The 18,512-nt window shown below is 43.6% G+C and overlaps 1 protein-coding gene across 1 annotated transcript in view; it reads left to right on the top strand.

Annotated features, from left to right (window-relative positions):
- Positions 1 to 18,512, top strand: part of ACO2 (aconitase 2) — a 74,675-nt gene that overhangs the window by 7,224 nt on the left and 48,939 nt on the right. Inside the window, exons 5-6 of the mRNA XM_082264740.1 lie at positions 4,882 to 5,040; positions 6,938 to 7,193. Of these exons, the coding sequence (XP_082120866.1) occupies positions 4,882 to 5,040; positions 6,938 to 7,193 (415 nt within the window). The remainder of the gene's footprint in view (positions 1 to 4,881; positions 5,041 to 6,937; positions 7,194 to 18,512) is intronic.

The following is an 18,512-nucleotide window of genomic DNA, read 5'->3' as shown; positions in this document are numbered from 1 at the left end:
GCAATAAGCGTATTTTGATTGGTTTGCGCAAAAGTTATTGCGTTTACTAACAAAGGGAAAGATTTCTGTCATTTTTGGTGTTTTTTTTTTAACGCGTAATGGCGGCGATCTGCGATTTTTTTTTTTTTGCGGGACTGCGACATTGCGGCAGACAGATCGGACCCTTGACTGACATTTTTGACACTTTTGGGGGTACCAGTGACATTACTGCAGTAATCAGTGCTATAAATATGCACTGTTACTGTAAAAATGACACTGGCAGGGAAGGGGTTAATTTTATTGGAGAGGGAGGGGTTAATGTATGCCTGGTGCTTACTGACGTGTAGGGGGGGAGGTGACTGTGTGAGTCATGGACAGATCGGATGTCCAGCTATGCTGAACAGTCCGATCTGTCACTCCCTGTCACTATGGAGATCCGCCCGCTGTGTTTACACACAGCGGGCGGATCTCCAGACTCGATCCCCGACGATCGGGTAAGAGCAGCGGCGATCGCCGCTGCTCCTCCCCTGGCCCGACTCCCGCTGTGAATGAAAACAGCGGGAGCGAGCCAGAAGGGGAGGAGTCCAACGACGTTAATACTACGTCGCTGGACGATAACGAACCACTCTGCCGCAGTAGTATTACTGTGAGCGGTTGTAGAGTGGTTAAATGTGGGAAAGCAGGGTGTTTTGGCGGAAGTACTAGTCTAGACCCACCAATACGAGCACCATGGATGTGTGCGTTTATTTAGAAGTAAACATTAGGGGAACCACAAAGGTCTTCAAGACAACTGGTCTCTACAAAATACACACCAACTAGGAAGGTCAGTAAATGGCAACAAGACTCGCCATCTTTGTGATTTTTCAGTTTGAAGCTTCATTCCAGGTTGGGACTGATGGCGCTTCACACATGGGAGCTCTTGTCAGGTCTGTATGCAGTGGTGAGCTGCTCCATGAACACATTTTAATGAAAATGCTAACGCACTTAAACTCCTTGTGGGGAGCTTGTACTGGTTGGCTGAGACCTGGCTTTTCAAGCTGCTTCCTGTGAAGCCTCCAGTACTCTGAGACCGCAATGAACAGGCTGAGTTTTCTCTGCCTGTGTCTGTCTTCTGAGCATAGTGCTGTAATTGCCTGTGAAGTTTCCAACACCTGAAGCTGTGTGGGAAAGAGACTGCACATTATCAATGACCTTGGTGTGACTTCAGGGACTTCTACAGAAAGCCTCTGACACTCCTAAAATTAGTGTTGGCACGTCAAGAACTACAGTGCTATTGCTAACAAGGCATAATCAATCGATCTAGCAAGTCCGCATCAGGAAATGGTAAATTTTAAACATATTTTTGTATGTGAGCGGCCTGAAAAGTTTATCTGATTATGGTCTTGGTGTCACTAAACTCAAATAAAATCTTTGCTATTTACTATATTGTCTATGCCCTTTTATTTAGAACAAAAATAAATCTTTATAATGAAGTTATTGGTGCACCTCACACCAGTCACCAGTAGTGTGGTGGCAACGATCTAAAGGCTCAGCCTGTGCACTGTTGCCACCACACTTCACACGTTCCTCCCCATCGGTGTAGTAAGCAATATCTATACACACACCTTACTGTGAAGGAAATCTTCTGGTTACGACGGCCTGGGTTTGGAGTTTGGCTAAGCTGGAGCTGGTCACATGTCCTTGGATGTCTCCTCAGCCCCAGAGACTAGGCATGCACCGAAATGAAAATTTTGGGCCGAAACCGAAAATGACTTTTTCCCCCAAATAATTTTAAAATAGATGGAACAGGGGCATACGCCAAAAAACAGGCAGCGACGTACACCTGTCGCTGCCACCCTGTCACAGTATATGTACTGTGACGGGTTGGCAATAGGTTAATTTAATTACCAATGGTATTTGTATTATGCAGCATGAGGGGGTTAATGTTTTGTTACTGCTGCATTAGTGACCGACCAGTGGCAGTTAATTAACCCCTTTGTGCTGCATTAGTGCAACCAGTATCAGTGTTAATTAACACTGGTTGCACTAATGCAGCACAAAGGGGTTAATTAACTGCCACTGGTCGGTCACTAATGCAGCAGTGACAATACATTAACCCCCTCATGCTGCATAATACAAATACCAATTGTAAGCTGCCTCAGCTATCACCCCTCCTCCCCCCTCCCCCCCCGCATCAGCCTCAGCGTCCCTCTCCTACTCACTCAGCTCCTCCGGTTACAGTGTCCATTATTCAAAAGTCCCGCCTCTGGCCGGCCGCCCGCCTCCCGGTGATGTCACTACTACGATCTGTCCATGAATGAACTGACACACCGGGCGGGCGAGCGGCCGCTAATATCTGTCACTATGTGAGCTTCTCTTCCCTGACAGTCCGGGCGGGAGGGCGGGGCGAGCGGCCGCTAATAGAACGATGTGATCCTTCCTATCAGCTCAGCGGGACTGTGACTGTGTGTGAATGAGATCTGACCTGACACCGGGCGGGGGGAGCGGCCGCTAATGACTAGAACTATGGGAGAGCTTCACTTCCTTGTCAGCCATGTATCTCCGCTGACAGGGAAGTGAAGCTCTCACATAGTTATAGTTATTATATTAGTTTATATTTTTTGCCCCCTGCCCCCCCCGCCCGGTGTCGGGTCAGATCAGATCTCATTCACACAGTGTCACAGTCCCGCTGAGCTGACAGGAAGGATCACATAGTTCTATCTATTAGCGGCCGCTCGCCCCGCCCTCCCGCCTGGTATGTCCCTTCATTAATGCAGAGATCATAGTAGTAGGGACATCATTGAGAGGCGGGCGGCCGGCCAGAGGCGGGACTTTTAAAACCTGTGCCGCGCCCTCCTCCTTCCTCACGGCGGCCATATTAATTTCGGCACTGTTGACCCATTATCGGCCGAAATGAGATAGGCTCATTTTCGGCCGATAATTTCGGTGGCTGAAATTTCGGTGCATCCCTAGAGACTGTAGTCTCCTCTACATCCTTTCAAAGTTTAGAATTTATACAGGTTGTAAGGGCTCAGAAAAAAATGTGGAAAGCTGAAAATACTCTACAGAGCTCAGTAAGGAGCACTCTGAGAGCTAATTAAAGGGAACAGCACTTAGGCTGTCAATCTGCTGGAGCTCCCTCCCGTCACTTTTTTTTTTTTTTTCTCCCCCTCTTGATTATAGGAACATTTGTCAGAGGTGATTCATGCTGATAGCAGAGAAATGAAGCCGCAGATATAAATGAGGTTTAGTGCTCCTAATTTACACAAGTACACACTATAAGAGGGGATAGTCTTTGTTCATATTTTAGGTCTGAGGTTTACAACCACTTTGTTATACAGCGGCCTGTGAGCCAGTGTTGCATTTGAACATCCAGCTCACATTAAAGAATATTCTTAGTTGAGCTGTAGCCTAATGATCACAGACCGGAACACAGGAGTTACAGGTGGTGCACTGTACAAGCCTGTATTCGCCCTTATGCTGACTACAATGACAGCCAATGAAGGATTGTGTAAAGCTGAGTGGCGCTGTCAAGGATCTGATCCACCCACCAACACCTTTGGGCAGATCAGTTCTAATCCACTCTGCATGGTTTGAGGGGAAGACCTGGGAAAAGGTGAGGTGACATCACACGATTCCCCCCCCCCCCCGGCAATGCTGCAGGGGAAAAAGGGGGAGGGGGGGAGCATAGCGACCAACATTATGGCCCTAGTTTATCAGTCTCACCCTAAAATTCATGGTCAGATCTAATATATGGTGCAATTTATGTTGTGCATGCCTTTGAGACAGTTTAAAAAAAATATTCTAGTTAAAATAGTTTTGAAGTGCTAAATGCCTATTTCTGGCATAACTATGTTCTATAAAGACTGTCCCAGGACAGTAATGTTTACTTTTTACATATTGGCAGCTGACCGAATATCTGGCACTGCAAGTAGTGTAACCTTGCTCCATATTAGTGACAAAGCGTAGCACATGTAAGAATTGGTAAATGATTTCTGTTCGCTATGATCTGTGCATGTTTCTATCCCATTCAATATTTACCAAGTCATTTTTTGCTACAGCTGCAAAAGGAATGTCTAACAATGAAACCTGGCTTAGTTTCATATTGTTGCTTTAGAGAATAATTTGGGAACGCTTGCAGGAACAGTAATAATCTTTTGGGCTGGGTATGCCCTGAAGTGTTTTTTTATTTGTAAGTTTGTTCATATTTTGCTAGATACTTGTTCTGCCAACTGGAAATCATTAGTTAAAACTTGGACACTGTTTTAAGGAGCAGTAGAGTACTTCAAAATGGCTCCCTTATGTGTTCTTAAGCTCTTAGTGGAATTCAAGTCAAATTCCAACTAAGCATAAATCTACCCCCCCCCCCCCCCTTTTCTAAGACTATTCTCTCTACCCTGTAAAAGATGTCTATACTTTCCCATTATGAATCCACTCAGGTCCAGTCACATGATCGGGGTCCAGCTTCAGGGTTGAGAGGCAGCAACAAAGGCTGCAGAGCCTAGGTAATGACGGCACCCAAAGGGCTTACTATGAGGCAGCGATTGACTTCAGTGTAGAGGCAGGCAAAGCCAACCAGGGCTGCCCCTTAGTAAGCCTATGAGTGACTTCATGTTCCAGGCTCTGCAGTTATTGTCGCTGCCTCTCTACACTGAAGCTGGTACTGGAACCCGATCATGTGACCTAATCAGCTTCAGAATAGATAAGAGTAGACCTCTTTTCTTTTACAGGGTAGATAGAATAGTCTGAGAAAGTGGGTGGGAGTAGATTTAGGCTTGGATAGAATTTGACTGGAATTCCACTTTATAAGGATCTTAAAGATGATACTATTCAAGATCTGATTGGGTCAACAACCACTTATTTATTTTTTTTTTCTTCTGAACAGTTTTTGGTTAAGATTAGCTATGTGTTTTTTATTTTTAGATTATCTTGGAAAATTATGCCTACCCTGGAGTGCTTCTGATTGGTACAGACTCTCATACTCCAAATGGAGGAGGCCTAGGGGGCATCTGCATTGGTGTTGGAGGTGCTGATGCTGTGGATGTCATGGCTGGAATTCCCTGGGAACTCAAATGTCCGAATGTGAGTTTACACTTGGTAGCTTTTATTTTTTCATCCTGACTAAAATTTTTAGTGTATGTATCTGGAATTGTCTTTTTCATATTCCCAACTGTTTTGTAGTAATCATTTTATTGTTCCAATAATCATCAAATGCTTTTGTATTGCACAGCTATACAAAAATCCAGGGTTACTTCTATACTATACTTCTAAATCTTGTTTCCACCGCTTCAACACGACAGCCAACTGCTCTATCTGATCGAAGGACTGCTCTCCCATCTGATCGAGTCAAAGATTTAAAGTAGAATTCCAGGATAAACTTGGCTAATCATAAAAATACTCCCCCCCCCCCCCCCCCCCCCCCTCCCCCTCCAAACACCTATTCTAGAAATCTGTATACTTTCAGGCTGCTCTGGTCATATGATCTCCCCTGTGTCAGCCAGCAGGGAAGTGGGATCATGTGACTGCAATTTTTTATTTATTTTTTAACATGCGGTCACCAGTGCAGTACAGCGTTCTCATATATATTTTATTAAAGTATTTTACTGAATGAAACGGATTTGTTAAGTTTAACTCTGGCTAACCACATGGTACAGATGGGCTGTGATTGGCCCTGTCTGTACCATGTGATCACTGACCAATCACAGCTAGCAATACAATGTGTTTTGAAAGGTGTCAAACTGCGCTAACGAATGATATAAGGGTGATTAAGCAGCTGGCATTACAACTGACATGGATTGTATCAACATAAAAAATAATAAACAGTGCAGCGCTACCTAAGACACTGTAAAAATGTCAAAATATAAATGCATATACCATAGATACGGTATTTACAAACCTAAAGTGAAAGAAACAGAGTATAATCAAAACTCCTTATAATCCGTGCGACTACATGTATAGATATCTATGCAAGTCACACTTGAAATCACCAAAATAGTGCAGGAACTTTTTTTTTTTTTAAATTTGCAGCACCGCTCTGATCTGAGCAGTTCCATTGCTGACAATAGGGTGCAACTTGTCATGCAATTTGGACCTGTCAAATCGCATGACAAGTCGCACTGGTATGAACGGATGGGAACTAAATTCTGATGTATTACAACAATCAAATTCTCCATAAACACCACTCCATGTATCAAACATTTATAAATGCAGGTCCAATTAAATCGTTCCAACCAGTATCTATACCTGTGTATTGTATATGCCATTTATTGATCCACTGTTATATGTATTGGATGAGCACAGCTTCACTATTGTTTTGTTTCTAGAGCTATTCAGTGTTTTTGGCGAAGTTGAACTAGGAGCTGCAGCTTTTCTTTGCTGTCTGCTATCTTTGTATTGTCGTCTCATCTCTGTTGTGATAGCGCAGGGGTTCTCACTCGATTAAGATGGAGGCATGGCCTCCCTCCAAAATGAGTGGGTGCAACAAGCCACAGGACCTGTTCACAGGAGTGGCACTTCAGGGGGACCTTGCAGACCTATGCTCGGGAATCATCCTGAATAAATACTGTAAGGCCACCTTTTAAAACCAGGATCTCTGCCTAAGAGCATGCTAGGTAAAAAAAAAAAAAAAAGAATGTGCTGACAAGAATTGACACATCCTAGCCTGACGGGGAAACAGAGGTGAGGGTGGGGTGGGGCGGGGCTTTAAATGTTGGTTTCAGCTCCTAATCGGGTAGAGCAGTCTCTGTTGGGCTGTCATGTAAAAGTGCAAAACATTCTAAAATATTTAAAGTGCATCATAATGTCCAAAGATGAAGCCACTATATTTGTGGAAATTCATGTTCATCCTAAATTCATAACAAAGTCAATATGCTCTTTGGATGCAACTTCCAGAATGTTATGTATGAATGTATAATTTAAATCTTCTACTATACACATTCAAATTTCTTTAAAATCTTTTTTTTTTTTTTGCCCTCTCTAGGTCATTGGTGTTAAACTAACTGGAAAGCTGTCTGGCTGGTCTTCACCAAAAGATGTCATTCTAAAAGTAGCAGGCATTCTCACAGTGAAAGGTGGCACAGGAGCAATTGTAGAGTACCATGGTCCAGGTGTGGACTCCATCTCCTGTACTGGTATGGCCACCATCTGTAATATGGGAGCTGAGATTGGAGCCACAACATCAGTGTTCCCTTATAACCATCGCATGAAAAAATATTTGGAAAAAACAGGCCGCTCAGGTTTGTATGTTTAACATTGTATGAAAATCTTAACTATTTGAATATTTGTATCATTTTTAGGGCTGGTTCACACCGCAAAAACGCACTCCAGATCTGTACCGGATGCATTTCTGCATGCACGGTTTTGACGCGTTCCAGTGCATTTTTTTTGTGTTTCCAGAAGCACTTCCCCCCCCCCCCCCCCCCCTAACTGTACTGGGGGTCTGGTGTATTTTTGACATGTTGTACTGCGTTTTTTTAAGTACAGGAAAAATGCACAATGTTCTACTTTTGTTTTATTTTTTTTCTGGATCTGACCACACTGGTGTGAACTATGCCATTGGAAACCATACAACCTACTTTCCATGTTTTTGATGCAGAAAAAACTAGTCTGCATGTGATGTGAACTGGCCCTTTATACAAGTTATGACCAAACCTAATTGAATCCTTGAGACCTTTATAAAGCTTGTAGTTAAGGAACTTATATTTTTTCTCCTTCGTTTATTGACAGACACAGCTCCTGGTATTTATAACCATTGGGTTATACTGCCCCCTACACGAGTAGGACACTAGGCAGAGAAAAAATTCTGGCTACACCCATGGGCGGTCCCAGGGGTTATACTCCCTCTCTGCTATAGCCACACAGTTTTTTTTTTTTTTTTTTTTTTTTTTTTTTTCAGTCTAGTTAGGAGTAAGGATGTTGTGCCTTTCTGGGATCTTTGGTCCTGGCAATTTTTTAGATGGGGAAACTGCCGGACTGGGCGATGGCTGGATAACTAGGTCAAGTGGGAGCACGCAGACATTGGCTCCACGCTAGGTCGGCTGCGACATTGCCCCACTGGGCGGGGGCTGGCCTGCGATTTAGATGCCTCGTGAGGTTTCATATGACAGGGTCCCGGTTCGAGTCGCAGCGTTCCTCCTGGCCAACAGCCCCCCCATTTCAATGGAGGGGTGCTTCTGTCTGGAGCAGTGCCCGCCTGGGTCCCTGTATGCCTTGTGATGCTGCCTTTTTGTTGTAGTCTGGCAGCCATTTTGCTGTGGTTTGCCATTGAAAATAGCCGCGGCCATGATGGTGGAGTCCTGTGGGAGCCCTCCTCATCCCCTGGTGCTGACTCCTGGATCATTTTACTTCTGATAGCCACAAGTGTAGTGCAGATTATCCTGGTAGCTGCAGGGGCTTTTCTCTGCGGGTGGGGAGTCTGGTGGGGCCTCTCCCTCTCTGCTGAGGATCGCTTTGTGCCTGGTGACCAGGTGGTGCTGCCAGCGCATTGGGGATTGTCCCTTAGCAATGTTTTGCACTCTTTTGCTGGTTTCTGGATCAGTGGACTTCCTTAGTGCAAGGTTTGGGGCGGTACAAGACCTGTTCCTTCAAGGGGGGATTGTCCTGGTTCTGACTTCTGAACATTTTCAGGGTTTTTACTCAAACCTGTTCACGGTTCTCAGGAAGAAAGGCAAAGTGCGTCCAATTCTGGACCTCAAGGCGCTAAACTGCTTTGTGCGGGTGCAGAAGTTGAGAATGAAGTCCATTCGAACAGTTTTGGCATCCCTGTGTCAGGGGGATTTCCTTGTCTTTATCGATATCAAGGATGCCTACCTTCTCATTCCAACTACTTTGGTCTTGTCTCTGTTCCTCGGGTCCTCACAAAAGCGTAAGCCCCGGTGCTAGCCTTGCTAGGCCACCGGGGGATCGCGGTACTGGGCTCTGGTGGACAACCTGGAGATCACCATAGGAACTCTGCGGGAGTTCAGCTGGATTCTGAACTGGATACTGATATTTTGGTCATCGGATATTGGTATCAGCTGATTTTTATTTTTTTGGACATTTTAAAAGTTTTTTTTTTTTTTTTTTTTTACAGGTACTCTGGTGGAGGCATCTGGGGGTCTAAAAGACCCCAAACCCCTCCTCTGCACCTAAAAGCATTTAAAACGCCAAGTGGCTGTTTTGAATGCTCACATTTTTTTGAATTTGCTGCTGAGTACCCGGAAGTGATGTCATGACATAACCGCCGGGTTTTTTTTTACATGGATCAGAGCCGAATGCAGGTTTGATCGGGCCTTCTCTCGGGCGGCCATGCAGGTAGGATGCCCGGGTCTCCCGGTGGGACAGGAGACCCGGGCGAGCTGTGAGAGGGGAGGAGACGTCCCCTCCTGCTCCTTGTAATGACAGCCGAGCGGCTTCTCAGCTGCATTGCTTGTCATTACAAGACAGCCGACCGTCGGCTATGGACGCGGGTACCGGGGTGATGCCTCTAGCTGCAGGCATCACTCTGGTACAGCACTTTCCTGAAATATTGGCAATAGCGGTAACCTCAGGTGCTGATTCAGATATATCGGGGAAAGTGCATATCGGTCCCGCGATATATCGGCATTGCCGATAATCGGTCGATCCCTAGTTGGCAGGCCAGTTGGTCCAGGGGTTGCAGATTGTCTGCGATGCCTCTTTGAATGTGGCTCCCTTGATTTCTAAGCTATCCATTTTGGCAGTGGTGCTTAGGTGTGTATTTATGGCTTAAGGCCCCTTTCACACTTGTGCGACTTGTCCTGCGACTTGGGACTGCAAAGTCGCATGACAAATTGTACTTCATGATTTCTAATGAGAACAGTTTATATTGTATATAGATATAATTTATATCTGCATTGAGTCACGACTTAAAAGTAGTGTAGGGACTACTTTGGTCTGACTTTGATGTGTTCTGAGGTCCATAGACTTCAAGTCCAGTCAAAATCACGGTAAAATCGCACAAGTGTGAAAGGAGCCTTAGTGTTTTTCTGCGGCCCGGACGTCTAAAAAAAAAAACTGACTGATTTACCTTTTCAAGGGGATCATCTGTTTGAGGCTACCCTGGATGATGACATTGAACCTTGCAGGGAGGAAAGAGTACCTTTCATCCACAGTCTGGGAAGAGTAAAGAATCTCGTCGCAGACGTGGCCCGTCTTTCTTGGCTCGCAAAGGTGTGTGTTTGTTTTTTTTTTTTTCCGTCCCTCAGGGTCCACTCAAAACCATTCAAGTCCTCCTCAGTAGATTCCAAGCGGCCCTGGTCTGGCCAGCAGAGAGCGGGATTCTCTAGACCTGTGGACAAGGTTCATTCAGGATGAAGGTGTGCCCTCACCCATGCCTGGGGTGTGGGGGACATCTTTGCTGGTTTTCCAGGCCTGTAGGCCTCCTCGGTAAAAGACAAGTGGGTCCACGAAGTGATACTGTCTGGTTAGGTTGGTTTGATCTTGCCCTCAGCAAGAATTCTTCCTATCAGTGTGCGTCTCCCCGGACCGATTGCAAACTCTTCGGGGTGGTGCAAAACCTGCTGCTTCAGGGTGTGATTGTTCCAGGATCTGAACAATTTCAGGGTTTGTACTCAAACCTAAATGGTAATAACAGCGCTTGCCCTTACAAAAAATACAAATAGCAGTCATACAATGAAGTGCTCCTGTGCAAAAAATATAATAAATTCAGAACATCAATAAAGTGCTAAGGTGTTTCCAAAAAATCTCATAAATTGCTGCTTTGAGTGCTAAAAGTGCTCCAAAATGTCCACAGAATGTGCTGAAGTGCCTAAAGATGAAAGTGCTGTAGTGCTTCAAAACGAATCATGCCGTGCGGAGTGCTTCACTCCCCTCCTTTGTCCCCACTCACCAGAAGTAATTGACCCTCAGCTATTTCAGTCCTGGGGGTCAGTAAGGCTTATAACTGGTGAGATGAGCGCCAATACACCTGCTGGATACCGCCATACCACTGCTGTACACCGACTTGCAAAGGATCTTTGGGGCTGTTCTTGCTCTGAAGAAAAGTTGTTCGTAGTTTATAGAGTCAATTTGCAAGTTGACCCTTTTTTGTAATGAAATATCTTGGAGAAGATGCTATTCCTCTGTTTAGTGGAGGTTCACTGTGGAATGTTCTGATAGCAGAGTCCTGTTCAACAACCGCTCAGACTTATCCCGACCTGAGAGATGCAAACTAACTTTGTTTGCAGATGGCAGTGCAGTGTCTGAGGACGTCATGAATAAAAGCTAAGGTATCTCCTCTCTCCCCTCCAGCACCTGCTGGACCTCTAGCATTTTATTGATGTTATGAATTTATTCTATTTTTGCACAAGAGCACTTTATTATATGACTATTTGTATTTTTTGCAAGGGCAAGCGCGGAGATATATATATATATATATATATATATATATATATATATATATATATATATATATATATATATATATATATATATATATATATATATATATATATATATATATATACACATTTTTTTTTTTTTTCTGAGTTTTATCATTTATACTGCATATTTTTTCCCTATATATTGTATATGCCTAGCGTGGGTTTCTTTTTGATTATTTGTACTCAAACCTGTTCACGGTTGCAAACAAAGTTGGCAAGGTACATCCAATTCTGGACCTCAGGGCCCTGATCTACTTTGTGCGGGGATAGAAGTTCAAAATGGAGTCCACTTGCATGTTGGTGCCATCTCTACATCAGGGGGTTTTCTTGCCTCTATCGACATCAAGAATGCTTACCTGCAGATTCCAATTTGTGCACAACACCAGAGCTTTCTCCATTTTGCTGTAGGAGACAAACCTTATTTCGTGGTGTTACCCTTTGGTCTCGCCTATGCTCCTCGGGACTTAACAAAAGTGTTGGCTGCGGTTCTGGCGTTGCCACGTCAGCGGGGGATTGTGGTACTGGGCTATCTGGATGACCTTTTGCAAGCGGAGTCCTCTACTGCCTTGATGAATGACTGGAGATCACTATACAGACCCTGAAGGAGTTTGGTTGGCTTCTAAATTACCAGAAGTCTGCTCTGATTCCATCCAGGAAATTGGATTATTTTGGGTCTGACTCTGGAATCTTCCTCTGGACCAACTTCAGAAGTTGCATTGCATGCTGCGATTCATCTCCTGTTCTTCAGCAGATGGTCCTCCCTTCAGACTTGCATGCCAGTGCTAGGCCTGATGGTATCTATCTTCGAGATGGTCCCGTTTCCACAGTTCCATATGAGGTCCATTCAAAAGGAGATCCCGGTAAAATGGAACAAGTGTCAAGTCTCTGGACAATCAGACCTGGCTTAGCCAGGAAACCAGGGGTCTCTGGTCGTCTGGTGGCTTCGCTCTTTGGCAGGGCAAATCCTTTCTTCCCTTGTATTGGACAGTGGTCACCACAGACTCCAGTCTGGGTGGGTAGGTGTCCTGGGATCGCTCCTGGGTTTGTTGAATGCTGGAGAAATCCAGACTATCGATGCATGTCTTGGAACTTCGGGCAATCAGGCTGTGCCTGAATCACTGGAGGGATCGCCACTGGGGGTTTCTGGTGCGGATTCAGTTGGACAATGCCATGGCGGTGGCTTATGTCAGTCACCCAGGGCAGAACAAAGAGTGTGTTGGCAGCCCTGAAAGTAGCCTGCATTCTCTGGTAGGCAGAACGCCTCTTTCCGGCCCTCTCTGCCATACTCATTGCAGGAGTGTAAAACTGACAGGCGGACTATCTTAGCCGACAGGCGTTGGACCAGGGGTCCCTTCAGCCAGATGTGTTTCAGCAGATATGTATCCGGTAGGGCTCCCCTGCTCAACAAAGGTGCTGAGGTTCGTGGCAAGGTCACATGATCCTCTGGTGGACGCCACAGTCGCTCTGATGGCCCTGTGGGGCCAGTATTATCTGATTTATGCCTTTCCTCTTCCAAAGCTTATACCACTGCTTTTTGCGCAGAATCGAGGCCGAGGGGATTCTGGTCATTCTAGGGGCTTAGGATTGGCCTCGTCGGTCTTGGTACGCCGACCTGGTGCAGCTGGTTGCCGACGTCCCTTGCAGACTGTCCCCAAGGGCCTATCTTCCATCCTGCTACAGTTGCTGACTTTGATGGCCTCGCTCTTAAAAGCCAGGTGCTGAAAGATAGACGTTTGCCTGGGTCGGTGATTTGGACGCTGCTGCAGGCTAGGAGGTCTATCCCTGGGAAGATCTACCATCGTATGTGGAAAGCATACATTTCATGGTGAGCCGCTTGGCGTTCACCCTCATTCTTTCGGTGGCTCGGATTTAGATTTTTCTTCAATGAGGTGTTTAGTGAAAATTGCCCTTGAGTACCATCAAGGGCCAGGTGTTGGCCTCGTAAGTTGTCTTTTTTAGCGTTTTTTTTTTTTTTTTGTCTGTCGTTCTTTGCTAAGGTAGTCTCTAATTTCCATTTGAATGAAGACATTGTGTTGCCTTCCCTGTATCCAGGCCTAAATACCTAAAAGAATTTGCTTTGCATGCCTTGGATGTGGTTTGGGCGATTTGGGTGTATTTGGCAGTCACTGAGTCTTTTCAGGGCTCACTCTCTAATTGTGATCTCGGACAGTCCAAGAAAAGTGCTGTCTGCTTCTTCTGTGATCGTTTTCAGATGGATCAGGCAGGCGGTGTCTCAAGCCTATTCTCAGGGTTCAGGTTCCTCCTTTCCCTGTAACGGCATACTACTCAGGCGCTTAGTGCTTTTTCGGTCTTTCGTTATTGGGTGTCAGTGGCACAGGTTTGCAAGGCGGCCACTTGGTCGTCTGTGCACCCTTTCACAAAATTCTACGAAGTAGATGTGTTGGCATCGGCGGATGCTTCCTTGGCTGCAAAGTTTTTCAGGCTGCTATTTAGAGGGTCTGTTTCTCTTTGGGGGTGGTGTTCAGGTTGGGCTTTAGTTTTTTTGCACTCCTATTTTCCTGGTTGCTTATTGTGTTTAGCCTTTGGGATTTTTGTCCCACCCCTCATGTTTTGGCACTGCTTGGGGAAGTCCCTATGGTTCTGAATAATGGAGAAGCTGTCTGTCAACGAAAAAAAGAGAAAATGCTTATTTTGATTTGCCATAAAATCTAGTTCTCATTTCACTGACTGACACAGCATTTTTAATACTTCTGACACTGCTTGTTACTAAACTGAAGACCTATATAGCAGAGAGGGAGTATACCATCTGGGACTGCCCATAGGTGTAGCCAAGTCTTTTATCCTGCCTAGTGTCCTGTAGTCTCCTGTAGGGATCAGTATAACACTATTCTGAATAGAGAAGCTGTGTCCCATCAAGGAACTTGGAATTTTACGGTAAGTCAAAACCCATTTTTTCCATAGTGGGGTGTGAAGAGATTTAGGTACCATGGTTTGTTGCGACTTCCAGCATGCACAATTTTAAATCTTGACATGTTTGATGTCCATTTCCTTGGTGCCACATCTATCCTTTTTTTTTTTTTTTTTTTTTTTTTTTTTTTTTTTTTTTTTTTTTTTTTTCCTTTTTTAAATTTTTACATTTGATAAACAGCTACGCCAATATTTGTATAACATACATATTTGCAATGACCACCCTTTTATTTCCCAGGGCCTCTGCTTTCAGAAAATGTTTAGGGGTTCCACCAAAAAAAAAAAAAATACTGATTTAAACCTGAAAATGACAAATGTAAAAATGACACCCTTTACTTCAGGGCGCCAATAGAAAAACAGGATTAGGTGGGTTTCCATGGAGCAACTTTGCTAGTTGTTCAATTCAGTTGCTGAGGCAAAGGGGAGGGGAGACAGGGACATCCTTTCCTAATGTCTGTCTCAAAAAGGGCCATGTTCTCGTTAATCTAGAAGCAGGCTGTCTGCTCATTTATCCAGCCAGTGTAGTAATTGACTATAATAAAACTGCACTTGCAATAATACAATTGACAATCCTATAAGTAATCATGTGTAAAATACAGTGCAAAAAATTCTTAAAGTGCAGTAGTGCTAGAAAATTGTCTATAAATTGTGTTTGTTAATAGAAAGTGCTTGGAGTGCCTCAAAAAATGTGCTGGGGCGCTTCATTCCCCTCCTGTTTCCCTACTCACCAGAAACAATAGACCCTCAGCTGTTTCAGTCTGGGGGTCAGACATCTGTCTGATGCCCTGGAATGTGGGGCGAAACGCATCAACGTTTTCCGGGTACACTGAAACAATTGACGTCACTTCTGTTATCCGTGGAACACACGCTAGTTTTTTCTACATGCCAGTTTCATATGAAACTTTTTGTAAGTAAATGAATTTATGTGCAATCAAATACTCTTCTCTATGGACTTCACGATGTGGACTGTCTGTTTCTTTTTTTTTTTTTAATATTTTTATTTGCGTAAAAGAATAAAAAAACACAACATAGGAATAGTATAACCGCAAAAGGAACATGTCTGTTTCTTTTGAGTTACAAAGATTTGTTATAAGATGATATACTGTGACAGAGTGCTAAACCAAGTGGATTCATCTTATTAGTTTCAAGCTTATCTGACTCCCAGACTGAAACTGCTGAGGGTCCATTGTTTCTGGTGAGTAGGGATACAGGAGGGGGAGTAAAACACTCTGCACCGCTTGATTTTTTTGAGGCACTGCAATTGTGCTTGCTAATAGTGCACAATTTATGGACAATTTTCTAGCACTAGTGCACTTTTAAGAATTTTTTGCACTGTATTTTACACGTGATTACTTATGATTGTCAATTGTATTATTGCAAGCGCTGTTTTATTGTTAGTCATTTTTATTTCTGAGTTTTTACTTTGAATAATCATTCAGTGTAGTAACGAGCCTTAAAGGCTCTCAAATTCAAATTTCTTGTGTATATCCAATTCTAGAATTGCTCTGTGCCAGGGACTCATACAGACACTGTAAATTGGTAATCTGCAAATGGTCAAATTGGTTGTAGGACTGGCTACAAAACCGATCTAGTCTGTAAATAGATCATAGAATGGTGAAGATTAGCCAGCATTCTAGCTAGTATTTTAACATATTAAAGACCAAAATGGGTCTATATGATTCACATAGAATGGGTGTTTCCTGGACTTGGGTATTAAAAATGAGTAAAGCCTTATGCAGGCTGGAAATATACAGGATTTCTGGACATGCTTAAAACTGTAAGCCCCGGTTCACATACTGTTGTGCTCATACGTTTACATATCCTAGCAGAGTTTGATTTCTTGGCCTTTTTTCAGAGCATATGCATAACACAACTTTTCTGTTGCTCATGGTTAGTGTTTGGCTAAAGCCATTTATTATCAATCAACTGTGTTTACTCTTTTTAAATGACAACAGAAACTACCAAAATTACCCTAATCAAAGGTTTACACACCCTGGTCTTTGGACTGATCACATGCACACAAGTTGACATGAAGGGGTTTGAATGGCTAGTAAAGGTAACCATCTGCACCTGTGATCTGTTTGCTTGTAATTAGTGTGTGTGTGTATAAAAGGTCGAGTTTCTGGACTCCTGACAGACCCTTGCATCTTTCATCCAGTGCTGCACTGATGTTTCTGGATTCTGAGTCATGGGGAAAGCAAAAGAATTTTCAAAGGATCAGCGGGAAAACTTAGTTGAACTGTAGAAAAATAGGAAAGGGATATAAAGATATCCAAGGAATAGAGAATGCCAATCAGCAGGGTTCAAACTATAATCAAGAAGTGGAAAATGAGGGGTTCTGTTGAAACCAAACCACGGTCAGGTAGACAAACTAAAATTTCAGCCACAACTGCCAGGAAAATTGTTCGGGATGTGTAAGAAAAACCCACAAGTAACTTCAGGTGAAATACAGGAATCTTTGAAAACATGTGATGTGGCTGTTTCAAGATGCACAATAAGGAGGTACTTGAAGAAAGATGGGCTGCATGGTCGAGTCCTATGAAGATAGCCATTACTATGCAAATGCCACAAAGTATCCTGCTTACAGTACGCCAAACAGCCCAGAGACAAGCCTCAAACCTTCTGGCACAAAGTCATTTGGAGTGATGAGACCAAAATTGAGCTTTTTGGCCACAACCAAAAATCCTACATTTGGAGAGGAGTCAACAAGGCCTATGATGAAAGGTACACCATTCCTACTATGAAACACTGAGATGGATCGCTGATGTTTTGGGGACGTGTGAGCTACAAAGGCACAGGAAATTTGGTCAGAATTGATGGCGAGATGAATGCAGTTTGTTATCAAATACTGGAGTAAAATCTGCATTCATCAGCCCGGAAGCTGTGCATGGGACGTACTTGGACATTCCAACATGACAATGATCCTAAACACAAGGCCAAGTCGCCTTGTCATTGGCTAGAGCAGAATAAAGTGAAAGTTCCGAAGTGGCCATCTCCGTCTCCTGACCTCAATATCATTGAGCCACTCTGGGGAGATCTCAAATGTGCAGTTCATGCAAGACAGCCCAAGAATTTACAGGAACTGGAGGCTTTTTGCCAGGAAGAATGGGCAGCTTTTACCATCTGAGAAGAGAGCCTCATCCACAGGACTTCAAGCTGTCATTGATGCTAAAGGGGACAATACACCGTATTAAGAACTGGGGTATGTAAACTTGATCAGGGTTATTTTGGTAGTTTCTGTTGTCATTATTATGATTTAAAAAGGGTAAACACAGTTGATTGATAATAAATGGCTTCAGCCAAACACTAACCATGAGTGAAAGTTTGTGTTGTCATTCATATTCTCTACAAAAGGGCCAAAAAAAATCATACATTCTTCCTTTGTATGTAACCATGAGCACAACTGTATATGCAGCTGTGTTTGCCACAGTATGCGTGCACAGCAACCCATTTATTAGAATAGGCCACTGTGCCTGTGTTTTATGCAGGGTAGAGGTCCATGTACCGTTTTTGAAATGCAGCCACACTGAAATTGCTTGGTGCTTTTACACCATGAGATTTCTCTATGCGGGTAAACCGCACCGTGTGTGTGTGTGTGTGTGTGTGTGTGTGTGTGTGTGTGTGTGTGTGTGTGTACCGTTAACCTCCCTGGCGGTATGATTCTGTCAGGAATTCTGTTCCAAAAGCGGTACAATTCTTTTCATGGAAATTTGGCGTTGTGTTATAGGCCTACAATTCTTAGTAATTACTGACTTAAACCTGACCAAAACAAGTCTCTAGTAGACATCCCAGATGTGATAAATTTGAAACACACAAACAAGTGAATTATAATCGAATCAATAATATTTTATTATTTAATATATAATAAAATTATATTATTGATTAGATTATAATTCATGCGTTATATAATATTATATATATATTATGTATGTGTATATGTATGTATGTGTGTGTGTGTGTGTGTGTGTGTGTGTGTGTGTGTATGTATATATATATATATATATATATATATATATATATATATATATATATATATATATATATATATATGTATGTATATATGTATGTATATATGTATATGTATATGTTTTGTGGAACTTTTTTTTTTGAATATCCCTCTCTAGTTCCGCTCCCATGCACCAGGGAACGGAACTAGGAAGTCCTCCTATCGACAGACGAGTGGCGGAGATCTCGGCTGGCGGTCACAGCAATGAGAGCTCATCGCTGGATCGCCAGGATAAGGTAAGA

The sequence above is a fragment of the Pelophylax lessonae genome (genome assembly GCF_965119305.1).
Source record: "Pelophylax lessonae genome assembly, chromosome: 8".
NCBI classification, from domain to species: domain Eukaryota; kingdom Metazoa; phylum Chordata; class Amphibia; order Anura; family Ranidae; genus Pelophylax; species Pelophylax lessonae.
This window is presented reverse-complemented; position numbering and strand designations above follow the sequence as displayed.